The 13304-nt window shown below is 39.0% G+C and overlaps 1 protein-coding gene across 4 annotated transcripts in view; it reads left to right on the forward strand.

Moving 5' to 3' along the window:
- Window positions 1-13304, forward strand: part of DCLK2 (doublecortin like kinase 2) — an 80209-nt gene that overhangs the window by 42509 nt on the left and 24396 nt on the right. For 2 of the 4 annotated variants that reach the window (XR_001331642.2, XM_005525588.3), the window contains exons 3-6: window positions 992-1094; window positions 3397-3495; window positions 4774-4821; window positions 8388-8482. Coding sequence is in view for 2 of the 4 variants with exons in the window: in XM_005525588.3 (XP_005525645.1) it covers window positions 992-1094; window positions 3397-3495; window positions 4774-4821; window positions 8388-8482 (345 nt within the window). In the remaining 2 variants the exon portion in view is untranslated. The remainder of the gene's footprint in view (window positions 1-991; window positions 1095-3396; window positions 3496-4773; window positions 4822-8387; window positions 8483-13304) is intronic. The other 2 variants (XR_001331643.2, XM_005525589.3) reach the window with 1 other exon arrangement.

The following is a 13304-nucleotide window of genomic DNA, read 5'->3' on the forward strand; positions in this document are numbered from 1 at the left end:
TATTACTTCTTTGGTTTCATGGCTTTACCAAATGATTCTAACGTTTTACTTCTAAATTTCATGTGGGCATGCAATGTTAAAAAAAAGGGAAACAACTATACGTTAAAATTTTAAACCATTTACATCAGAAAAAATGGCTTGCTGCCTGCAAACACTTGTTCCCCTCACAAGGGAATTAGAATGACCTCAGTGGATTTCCTTGTTGTGATTTTTTGATTTTAACTGTTTTTAAAGCAGACACTTGCTCTTCCACAAGCAGATTTTTATTGACTTTTGAGGACGGAGATTTTTTCAAGGTCTTTGGTTTTGTGTTTTTAAAGAATGTCTAATCCATCTTTTCTTTCTGATATCCTGATCCTCCTTGACATACATTAGCTGGATAACATCATTATCCAGGTAGCATCATTACTTGGATAATTAAAAACAGACAACTGCAAAGAGCATGGAGGGGACTCTATTTCTTTAGTTTCCTGAATATGAAATACCTTTTAATGAAAAGGGGAATTATTTCATGATTTTTCAGCAGGACATTAAAACATGGAAATTAAATGCCGCAGAACATAAGAAAAAAAACTATTTGCAGATGCAATCACTTTAACTCAACAGATCTTCCCACAAGCAATTAATGTATTCTTAATACAAAAAGCTTTGATATTTGAATAGTGTTTTCAGATGTTCCTGTCAAAGTAATGTGTGTGTAGTTATAGGCAAAAGTCATCAGCATGCTTGTGTAGCTATAAGCAAACGTACAGGTGGTAAGTGTAAGAGTTTTTGGAGGTAATGGGCAGTCATATTTTACATTCTTGGCCCGGATGTTTCCTGCACTGCTAGAGAGCTCAAGTACTGAGGAACCGGAGTGCTTGTGTCCCTACCAATGGACATTATGGTATCGCTGTGAGAAGATGAAGACAAACTTACTGATTGTTGCTGCCTAACTCAAAGGTTTAGTTTAGAAAGTGTGCAAACTGCATGTGTGTGTTTTGCTGTCCAGGTAACGTGCTTGCAGGACTTCTTTGGAGATGACGACGTCTTCATCGCCTGTGGGCCGGAGAAGTACCGGTATGCTCAGGATGACTTCGTGTTGGATCACAGTGGTAAGGCTGCACATCCTGAACCCAGCTGAAATAGGGAATTCTCTATCCTTTCCCCTGTTCCACCCTCAAGAATGGTGTGATTTAGGAAAATATACATGGGAGGATGTTTTCCTATAGGTAAGAGTTTTTTCAAACCATCTTCTGGATTCTGTAAGCCTGTTAAAATGCACCAAAACAAACTTGATCCAAATTCCTACCAAAGCAAACACTGTCCCTAAAGTTAAATGGAAAGCAGAATTTAATTGTAAAACATTCAGTCATGGATTTAATGGATTTAAAATCTGTTAAAGATGTTCACTTTTGGCATCTGTCACTCTAAGATAATTTCCATATTGCTCTCTTCATGAGATTTTTGAAAAATCTCATATGTAGCCATGCTCGTTTCCAGTCTGGAATTACCCTGCCAGACAATTCACACACTCCAGCCTTGTCTGCTACAGACCAAGTGCTGGCCTTGTATGTATTCTGAGATTATAGGAAGGAGGTTAGACAAACTGGGACTTTGTGCCCCTGCTGTCTGCCTTGGGTAGATCATGAATTCAACTTGTTTATGAAAGTTGTTTTTCTGTAAAGAAGAACTCTGTAATGTAAGTTCAAGGAAAAAGCAATCCTCTACCAGAGGATTTTGGAATTGTCTTGGAATGTCAAATCATAAATATGTTGAGGTTTCTTTCCTGCATCTTCATGGAACTGTAGAATGGGTTGGGTTTGAAAGGACCTTTAACGGGACCATCTAGTCCAACCCCTGGCAATGAGCAGGGACATCTTAAAAAGAAAAAATAAATTCAGGTAGCTCCATTGAACCTGACCTTGAATATTTCCTGGGGTGAGACATCTACCACCTCTCTGGGCTAGTGTTTCACTACTTGCACAATAAAAATGCATTCCTTATATTTATTCTGAATTGACAATTTTTTTTTTAGTTTAAAATCATTCCTCTTGTTCTATCACTACAGGTCCTACTAGACATGGGGTTTTTTCTGCCTGTATTGTTCGAACTGTAGAAACACCCTGTTTATCTTTTATGAAAAAAAATTAACCTCTGGTAAATAAAACTTTCCCTGGGGATAATTAGATTATCCCAGAGGAGCTTTATGTTGTGAATGAAGAATTTTAATTTTTTTTCAATAAAAGCAACAGCACCTGCTGTTCCTGCAATTTTTACACACGTCATTTTTTCATTACAAAATGCTCAGTTGCAACAGAAAGTACAGATGTATATCTACCCACTGGCCTGTACATTTGGATGGATAGAGGATTCAGCTGCCTCCCATTCTGCTGTTCCTGCTAGGGTGCTGCTTTTCCAGAACTGCTCCATTATGTTGAGTCAGTTAGTGTGGGGGTGACCAAAAGAGTGTTTTTTAACATAGTTAACAGCTAAAAAAATTACTTTATTCTCATGAAGGAATGGAAAAGCATGGTTGTGTTGACTCACAATGCAAATCCCAGTCTGGGCATGATCCTAATTTCTCTAGCAGGTTTTAAGGCTGTAAATCTGCTTTTCCCATTTCACAGGGCACAGGCTCATTTTCTTGCCTTCATCTCTTTCCTTTATCTCTTCAGCTTTGGTGGTCTCTGCTTCCTCTAATAGCTCTGGGGTTCTTACTGGATAAAAGCAGGTTATGTACATGACTGGAAGGGCATGCAGCTCAATTTACTTTTTTTATCATGATATAGCATCCTAAGGATGACATTGGCATCGGGGACAAAATAAGGAGAGAAATTTATGATCCCCTTTGGAGTGATTTGCTAAAGATGCTAACCACAGGAATTAAAATGTTTCCAAAATGTCAATGCATGTGTGCTCATTGATTCCATTCCCATTGATGTTGTTATTTAATGATATGTAGCTGATGGTAAGTGACAGTAATCTATTGTTTTGGCCTTCTGGAAACAATAGGCATTTTTCACCTGTTCAAAAATTGGTCACAGCATCAGTTTCTTGAAAAAGAAGGGAAATAATGCTGGCTGTGCAGTTACCCTGTATGGAAGTGCCATTACAGCAAGAGCCTTGGCATCAGCATTCGTACAAACTTGAACTGTGGTAATAATCCAGCCTCAAAACATGAAGAAATATTGTCTGCAGAATGTCACATACAGTACTGAGTAGCTCAAACAGGTTTTTATGGTGAGTAGGTTAGAGTTGTGAGATGCTCTTACAGATCTGTTTGACTCAGCTGGGCAAAGATGTTTGAAAAGTGCTGCTCATTTTCTGGATAACAGAGCCACGGTGGTGTGTGGAGGGAGCCTGTGCACCGACCTGTTGTCAAAACCTGTGACAGAGAGTTTGCTTGCTTTGTAGAATGTCGTGTTATGAAGTCTTACTCCCGCTCCTCTGCCGTGAGGCACGCTGCATCCAAAAGTCCAGGACCTTCACGTCGGAGCAAATCCCCTGCCTCAGGTACTACTGCTAGGAAAGAGCTGAACACATCAAAAACATGAAAATTAGTTTTTTTTAATGGGGTGAAAGAACCTGTTGGCTCTGTCTGTAATACAAGTGTTCCCAGAGGGGAAAAAAACACCCCCTTTTTTCACTTTATCTCAGAGATTTAATATTAATCTAAAATAAATTTGCAATTTTTCTTTTTTTAAATCCTAGGAAGAAGCATGGTTTCTACTTTTTAATTACAGGCACAAAAGGTTTCAGTTTATGAACATTGGAGTAATTTGTGCTAATTGTGCACTTGGGATATGTTTTCAGCATGGCACTTGATTTTCCTGAAAACACCAACTGCAGGGTTATATATGTGCTTAAATTCATGTTCATTGAACTGGACTATATCCTTAAATTTTGAATTAGAAAAGTTTCTCCTATATAAGCCAAATATTGTCAGAAACACAGGCCTTTGATGGGTCAAGTAATTTTAGGAGATGTGCTGTATTGTGATTGCCCATTAACAGAGAATTTTTCTTCTTGTGCTTCTCATAATTTCAAAGAAAGATGTTCACACTATGACTTTGCCACCAGTTTGGCTGAACACTATATGTTTAAACCACGGTGTCTTTTATGTGCATAAAAGTAGGAACTTGATTTTTTCAAAAATTTTTAACCTCTTAATTTAATTTCTAAATACTTTTTTTTCCCCTTGAAATCAAACTATTGAATATGTAAACATAGGATGCTCTTTTTCTAACGTAACTATAAATGTAAGCTTCTGTGTATATTCCAAACTGTGATATATTCCATATTCTCATCTCCACATTTGTTTTGCCTAATTGATGTTGGTTAAAGTAATTTTATCTTTGGATTCTTTCAATGTGCAGTATCATTAATCTGTTTATAAAGGTTGAATGCTTAACTGGAAAGCTTCAAAGAAGGATTGCAGAAAAATGTATCATGAAGAGCAAGTTTTGCAACTGATCTACATTTCATGCAATTGTTACCTCCAATGAGATCATGTAGAATATCTATCAGCAGTGAATTTTATGCAAAGTATTTATATGTCAGTGCTGTCATTTCCATACTTATTTCTGCTTAGACCCTCTTAGGTTTGGTTAATTTGAAAAATGTATGCAAAGTGTCTGGTATTTAGCCTTCTATTTACTTGCCTTTTTTTTATTTTTTTTAACATGAACTCTTACCTTTTATTTACCCTTCTTCCTTCCGTGCATGTTCAGAGCTGTTTAATAACATCTTTCCTTAATGTCTTTTTCCTTTGTGTCAAATATATGAGTACAGTAAAGAGGAGTGGCCACTCCAGTGCTCATTCTTCAGCAAAATCCCCAGGTGAGCCATATGGCTGTATATCACTAGTGTGTCTCCTCCCTCTCCATTTACCTGTATTTTTGGTCTTGTATTTGTGAGTATTTTCAGTCTTGGAACATGTTTTGCATTGAATGAAGCAAAGACACAATGGATATTGGTTTGTTTTTTTTGTTGAGGTAGATAATTTCAGTAAAATAATGCTTTTCAGTTGTTGGACATCTGTTAATGGTGTCAAAATTAAATTTTTAAAGGTGTAATTTGACTACAAGTAGAGGAGCATTCTGAAGAGCAATACATTTGTATGCTTATTCTAAAGCATATAATAATAGAAAATTTCAGTCAGCAAAAAGGTGTGAGAATTACTGAAAAAAAGCAATGCTAAACCATCTCATGTGTTTCAATTTTATGTGCAATTTATTCTTTTTCTTTGTTTTGTTGTATTCTTTCAGCCTAAATTCTAAAATAACCTGTGGACTCACTGAACTTTCAGTTCAAAGTCAAAGCATTTGTGAAACAAGTAACATACAAATAGATGAGCACATCAATTGAGTCTTTGGATCACACTAGAATTTAACAATTTAGAATTATCCATACATTTTTAAGTTTTAAACATTCCAGTTTGCCAAACATGTACGCTAACATGTACTATTTCGGAATGACAGAGAAGTTCTGGGCTTTTTTTTCTGGATATTCAGACTGGTATGCATGTGGAAAGAAACCTCAAAAGAACTTGTGCTTAGAGAAAATAGATTAAAAAAGTTTGGCACACACAGGGAATAACCAGCTAATCAGCAGACAGATTTGTGCCAATACAGATTACTGAGTTATTGAGTGAGAGCAAAAAAAGATTGCTGCTGTCTGAAATAGCAGTGTCATGGTTCAACCTCAGCCAGCAACTAAGCACCACACAGGCACTTCCTGACTTTACTGCTGCAGCAGGATGAAAGAAGTGAATTGGGAGGGTAAAGGTGAGAAAATTAATGGGTTGAGATATCAGTGGTTTAGTAACTGAAGCAAAAAGAGTTATAGCAACAACAATGCTGCAATGACAATAAAGAAAGAGAGAGAAATAAAACGCAAGACAGGCAAGTGATGTGAATGAGCAGCTGACTGATGCCATCTCATCCCTGAGCAGCATTGCCTCTGCCAACATTCCCTCATTTTACTGCTGAGCATGATGCTGTATGGTCTGCAGTATTTTTTGGATCAGCTGGGGTCAGCTCTTCCACCTGTGTCCCCTCCCAGCTCATGAGGAGCAGAAAAGGCCTCGATGCTGTGCAGGCTCCACTCAGCAGCACCAGAAACATCCCTGCAGCACTTCCCAGCACAAATCCAAAACATATCCCTATGCTAGCTGCTGTGAAGAAAATTAATTGCAGCCCAGTCAGAACCAGCACAAGCAGCTGGCTGACTCGCTATCGATGCAAAATCTTTACATCTGGACAGGGCCAGTTCCAGCTTTCACTCTTACTGCCATTGCTGAGCAGCTGACATGCAGTGCATCTCCCAAGGCACTGGCAAAGAGGAATCTGCAGAAAGTACTTTCCAATAGGATCCTCAGCAGAATGAACTGTGTCTTCTATAATAACAGAAGGACAAAATTTGGAGGGGACTTCTGGGTGTCATCTAGTCACGCCCCTGGCTTAGAACACCACCCTTCTCCACCAAGAATAGCTGAGATTTAGCTAAGAGCTACAGTACTGTCAGTATAGGCTGGACTCTTCTTCCTCAGACAGTTTTGGGAGAGAAGAACAAGATTAACCAGGCAGTTTCACTGGAACAATTTAGTGGTTCTGTCAATGCTTACAGAGGATGGTAGTGACTTAGGTAAGGGTGCCTTACAGTGGTCATGTCCAGGAAGTAGTGACTTTTCTGTGAGTTGCATAAAACAATCTTTGACAAAAAAAAAAAAAAATTTCCTCATGTAGTAATAGTTTGCCATTTGGAAGCAAACTCTTCTACTGAAGTATCTCATTTTTGGTCATGCAAGAAGCAGAAAACAGTAAGATAGCAGTCACTAGCCCTTGCCATTGTCACACTTGCAAATTCTGTCTAAAACAAGGATGCATTGATATGCCAGGTTATCCAAAACAAATGGTTGAAGTCTACAGGAGGGTAGTGTACTCTTAGATGCTTTCAGTTTCTCAAAAAAAAAAGAACCCTTAAAATCACCTATTTTTCTTACAGGCAAGCATTTTTAAAATCAATATGAAAATATCCTAAATACACTGAATACTTTTAAAATAAAATACTATGGTCTTGGTCCTTTAACAGAAGTGGGAATATAAATCCAAGTTATCAGGCTTCAAGATAAACTTACTGTGAAGCTAAAACCAATTAGTTGTATCTTAACATCATACATCAGAGAAGGAGATTTTCTGTGAAAAACAGGGATTTGTGTTAGGTGCAGTGCAGTCAGCCTGGCCCAGTGGCAGATGGGCTGCCCAGGATGTAGTAATAGGCCTTGAAAGGCATCTTCCATACTGAGATAATGTTAGTGTGCTGGGTCAGTGGACACTGGTAAAATAAATCCAATAGTTTAAGAAGTGAGACATAACCCATGACAGACCTCAGTATGTAAAGGAATTGTGCAGGTGTATCTCTTATTTGATTTGAAGCTCAGTTTCTGTTTACCAGGGATGTTTTTTTCTTTCTGGAAAAAATAATTCATCACCATGCTATGAAGCATTTTTAGCTCTTAAATTTCTGCCTAGTATTGTATTTTTCTCTCCCCCCCAAAAAAACGAGGATCAGCTAAAAAGAAATGATGTCTCATCATATAACTTTGCATCATATTTGTGTCTGATGGACAGTGTGCTATTTTCCCTGCATGATGAAATTCATCAGTTTGTTCTTTTCAGAAAAATACAAGGACTGACCTAAGTTAAATTCAATACATCAGAGGTAACAGATGTTGTATGAGGCCTATCTGAAAATCTAGATTTAAAACAAATGAAGTCTTTAAGTCAAGAGAGAGGGTGTTGTATGTTTTCAAAGACACTTGAAAATATTGGAAGCTGAAAAACAACCTACTAGCTTTTCTCTTGTTGAGGTTTTTTCCCCTAAACCAGTATTTGCTGAACTACTGCTAAAGTTTTCTGTCATGCAAACAGTTAAATCTTATTGTTTGTTTTTCTTAGGGAAAACAAACAACCTCGTGTTCTGTGAAACATTCTGCCTAGAAAGTAAGGCCTTGATCCAAACTGAAGAGGAGGGTCAAATATCCTTAGAAACATTTTCTTTCTATAAATTGTGTGTGATACCACAATTTATTATGCAATTTTTAAAGGCTGTGGCTTTTTTCTTTTTTTTTTTTTCTTGTTTGTTTCCGTGTCCAAAACTCTTGCCCTAGCAAAGAACAGAATGTGCCTTTTAAATCTCTGGAATGACAATGCAGTATTTCTGTGTCATCTTGATCCCATATCCAGCCACCTGAATTTTCAGGGTGCAGTTTTGTCTCATGCGAATGGTGTAATTTATTCCTAAATGCTGAGGAGTCTGTTTTTCTTTGTTTGCAGGCTTCACTGGTAACTTTTCATTTTTATTCATGTTTTCTTTCATTTTTTCACTTTTATTGTTTTGGCCAGTTAATGGAACCCCAAGCAGTCAGTTATCCACTCCAAAATCTACGAAGTCCTCCAGTTCTTCACCAACAAGTCCAGGCAGCTTTCGTGGACTCAAGGTAAGTGCATGAATCATCAAACCCCCTAAATTTCCTTATTTGTTGATTGTATGACACTGTTGCTGGAAGAAAAATAAAAAGCTGTAATTTTGGAGGGTAGCCTTGCAAGAATGATGTTTGCTCATATGGAGAATAGATCTGAAGTAAGATTTTGGTGTTTTGTCTGGGTTGAACACTCAGCTTAGGAAAGGCAGAGTGTGACGCTGGCTTGAACATGCCACTTTGTCCTCCAAATTTTCCATTGTTCTGTGGACTGCAGAAATCCTCCAAGCAATTTGTTATCTCTTCAGCCTATATAAATGTAGTGCCGTCTTTTCAATACCTTATAGACTGTAGCATTGCCCAAGTTTCATCTAAAGCAGAATTATTTCTCCCTGGCACCAATTTCACCCCTCAGTCCAGTCCCCTGCCTGAAAGTGCTTCCTTTGGGAGGAGACTGATGTCTGGCAGATTTTTCTGCGTGGCACCGAGAGATCCGTCTTCCTCTCCCGCTTCAGAGCTGGCTGCATTTGCAGCTCTTGGAGGCTGCTCTGTGCCTTTGGCTCAGTGAAAGAAAAGGAACAGTCTGGACTACAGTAGAGCATCTCATTGCTGCATTTGTGCAGCTGTCCTTTCAAGGGGAAATTTTTTATGGAATTGTCAATTGCAGCCTCTCTGGAAGCAGACTGGATGGTCTGCACTGATTATTGTGATCAAGTAATAGCTCCTATTGGTTAACAGAGTGTCTGTGAAGAAGCTGCATAATTCTGTGGAGAACTGTTTTCTCCATTAGGAGACCGACTGAAGGACGTGATTTGAATAGTGCTCGGATTTGGGGCTTGACATGCTAATTGTTACCAGGTCTTGTTTTGCAAGGAGTATGGCACTGGTTTCTGCCAGACTGCTATGATAGTTCTGACAAAGGATTTTGATTAATTTAATTTATTTGCCTAAATTTTAGAATAAATTTTAATTTATCTGTAGGCATTTGGCTAAATTATTTTCAAGAGCAGTAGTATCTCTGACATGGACAATCAGAACTCAGCGTCTTAAAATCTGTCTGGACAGCTCCTCTGTGGAGCTTACAGCAGGAGACACCAGAACCACTGGGTTTGAGTCTCCCAGCTGGTCTGCACTGTCTTTAAGGAATGCTCTTTGGACATTTGCTGGAGTCCCAGGCCAGCCCAGCACCACCAGGGCTCTGCACAGAGTGGGACACACCCCAGGAGCAGGGTGACCTGGAGAGCAGCTTAGAGCCAATGCTCCAGGGCACCTGACAGCTGTCAGTGCTGAGTGTGGAGACAAGGGTGGAAGAGGAGGCTCTTTGTATGGGCTCCAGAAACTGGTTTACTGCCCAAATGGATCACGGACAAAGAGAAAATACCATAGAGGTGTGGGGGATAATATACAGGGGCGGTTCAGGGGGAGGTTACAAATTCTTGCCCAATAGGAAAAACTCAGGGGAGGCTCAGAGGGCGGGACTCACAGGGTTCCAACAAATGGGGAAACACAGGGAGGGGACAGAAACTGACAAGCAGGGAGGCAATCCACTGAGGGGGGGTGCCCTGCTTTAGGGGAATTCCAAAGGGGAGGTCCAAGCCGAGGGTTGGTACAAGGGAGGATTGACAGGAACTCACTGGAACAAGGGGCAGGATCAGGGTGGGTTTGCACTCAAGGGGGAAAGCACAGGATTGAAAGCCCAGCGGGGAGGGACAGAGAACATTCTGGGTGAGGAGGCAAGGCTGTGACAGGGATTGGCAGGGGAATGGGGAGGTACAACTTGGGGCAGAACAACTGAGCTGAGGGGTGGCAGACCATACCCACAGAACACAATATTTACAGCACAGAGATGTGCCACAACAGTCTCTCTCTAATGAAATTACAAGTTTAAAAACGAGATCATTTGCCTTGGTTTATTCCACGGCTTCCCTGTCTGCTTTTAACTGATTAAAGCTCCATTAAGGCAGAGGTAATTCTGATAGCAGCAAGCAATTCTCACCAAAGTGGGCATGTCCCCTTTCCCATCCACTTTCACTCAATTAGGCTGCTGTACTTCTTCCATTTGGAATTTAATTGGTGCTGGGTACTAATGAGTTTTCATGTCAAATAACTCGCCCCCATATGACCAAAGAAAGGAGCAAAACCAAATTAAGCATCTCAGACCTGATGTGTTACTGAGGTAGTGAGTTCCTCTTGTTTTATCCTTTAGGATGCATCTGTTCAGCAGGAGTGTCCCAGCTGTGCTCTTGAGGCTAAAGATAGGGAAAGTTATTTGGTGAATCCCAGGGAGAATTCCAAAAGGATCAAGTGTGCTGTTCAGCCACACTTGATTCTCAGTTATGTTGTAGTTGTAAGGGCTGTCTTGGAGAAGTATAAAACCAGTAAAAGGGAGGCATGGTTTTATGCAAAACCAGATTATTTTAAGAAATCCATACACCTTTTTGTGAAATTGGGTTTTTTTGGTTACTCTGATGAGAAAAAAAGGGGGAAGCAGTGAACAACTTTATTATTTGGAGAGATTATTGCTTTTCCCTATTGCTCACTAGTTCCTTGTTGCCAAGACTGCATTGCTGCACAGACAAGCAGTATGGCTTCCTGCACTTGTATAAACAGGGTGTCATGACAACAGCTGAATGAAAATTTAGATATAAATACCATGTCAGAGACAAGGCGTCTTCTAAGAGTTTTCTGTATTTGGGAGCTCAATATTTTGAGTGCTTTTTTGTGTACAAATCATATGTTTACTTTTGTAGAGGGTGGAACAGTAGAACTGAGTAATGGTTTTGTATAAGCTTGAGACAACACAAAAAAGGCAAAAGAAATCAGGCTTGATGTTTCTGTTTCCTGTAAAGAGCAGAGCATCGGAGCAGCTGCACTTGAACTGCACTTTAAAAACTGTTTTATTTGAATAGCCAGAGCAAAGTAAAATATTTTACTGTAGATTAGAACCTTGCTAAGCTTTTTGTAGTTTGACAATCAATGTAGAGCATAAGTGATAGTGCTAGTCCTCAAGGCAGACAACTTGCAGAAATGCTGATCGCAGCATCAATTTCTTCTCAGTCTCAGACACTGAATCTTATATCATATCCTCTGAATGCCTCTATTCCTTTAAAGAGAAGTCTCTTCAGTCCCCAAGGATTCCTTCTGCTTCACAACTCTTGTTAGGAGCGGTATGTTAAGGCACAGAAAATTCCTCACAGGAAAAGACTCCTTGTGGACAGTTTGTCTTCAAAGGGAAGGGCCTTCTTCCTGTCCTTTTTAGCTCTTCCAAGCAGGGTGCCCTTGTGCTATTGATTGTTCAATACATACTGTAAGTCCAGCATCCCAGGCTTGCAGAAGTGTTTTAAATTGTGGACTCTGAGGTTATTGTGAAGTCAGGAATTAAAGGTATGTCTTAATAACAGTAAATACGACGGAATTTCCCCACAAACCCAAATAAAAGCCCTTATTCCAGTAAGTGACAAATATATCCAATACCCTATATATTCTTATTCAGGCTGTTTATTTTTAACATTGCAGTATTACTCCGTAACTCAGCATTTCACTTAGCAGAGGCTTTGTTTCAAGGTGAAGATTTAGATATAAAAGTTTAAAAGTATGGGCACGAAGTAGATGACTACTCTATAAAGTGTTTTCTCTTTTGATCAAATGTGCTGAGTTTCTTATTTTTCTGTTGAATTCCCATGGAGATGAGATCTGGTGCCTGGGTTATTAATAAAGGTAATGGTGCATTTGGTGTCACGGGACAGCTGATCAGGAGGAGTCCCTTTTACTGATTTGTAGGCAGGGGAGAGGTTTAACATTTTGCTTCAGTTCTAAGTGTACATTTGTATGCAATGCTGTTAGGGGTGATTTGACTCTTAGCTCTTCGAGTACATCTGTTATTCTGCACACATTGGACCATAAAAATCATCCAGATACTAAATTAAATTTGGAAATTGGTGTAACTTTGGAAAGTGGTGTTATAACTTCCTTATGTTTACTTGGATTGCTTTGCTGTCCCCACCTAAAAATAAAGACCACAAAGTCTTGCAATTTCTTTACAAATAAAATAAAATCATACAAATAAAGAGACTGGAAGCCTTTCTTAGACTTACAATAATGCTAAATAGCTTTGTGTTTGAATTTGTCTGGGTATTACTTTTGCAATTGATGGACCAAATGACCGAAGTGAAAGGGCATTAGAACCTGATCCAACAAATAACTTAAGTATTTGCTTAACTTTCCTTTTACTTCAATGAGGACGTTAATGTACTTAAAGTTAAACATGTGCTTAAGTGATTTGAAGGATTAGTGCCTATCTTCATCAAGGTTTTTAATCTCTTCAGTGTTGTACACATGTGCTTTGTGTGTAGTTATATGTAAGGATTCTCTACATGTGTTTATGTAACAGTGGCACAGAGGCCACAGCAGTGGGGATTCTTTACGTGATTTGGTGAATTTACAATGAATTTACAATTTATGTTTAAGGATCACTTAAAAAACCACTAAGTTTCTGTCTTACACATTATGTCACTATTAACCATTATAATAATTAATACTTGCAATGTCTCTATGAAACACTGGTTATATAAATAAAGTTTTATTTATGTTCAGAATGTCTTTGTAGTCCCTTCTTACTACAGCTGTTCAGGATGAATTACAATGACATAACCAAAGTGTCCCCAGATTTCAGAGAATACTTCTGCAAAGTTAATTCAGTTTCACTAAAATACACTCCACAGTTAGATGTGCCAGCATCCCATGTAGCTGCCAAGGAGTTAGGTATTTCTTTCAATATGAAAATAATCCCCAAATGTTTCCACAAACATTTGTGCCATGGGCAGTCTAATCCTGAGTGCAG

Source organism: Pseudopodoces humilis, chromosome 6 (assembly GCF_049639895.1).
Source record: "Pseudopodoces humilis isolate 2021_Gansu_Grassland_sample_001 chromosome 6, ASM4963989v1, whole genome shotgun sequence".
In the NCBI taxonomy this organism is placed as follows: Eukaryota; Metazoa; Chordata; class Aves; order Passeriformes; family Paridae; genus Pseudopodoces; species Pseudopodoces humilis.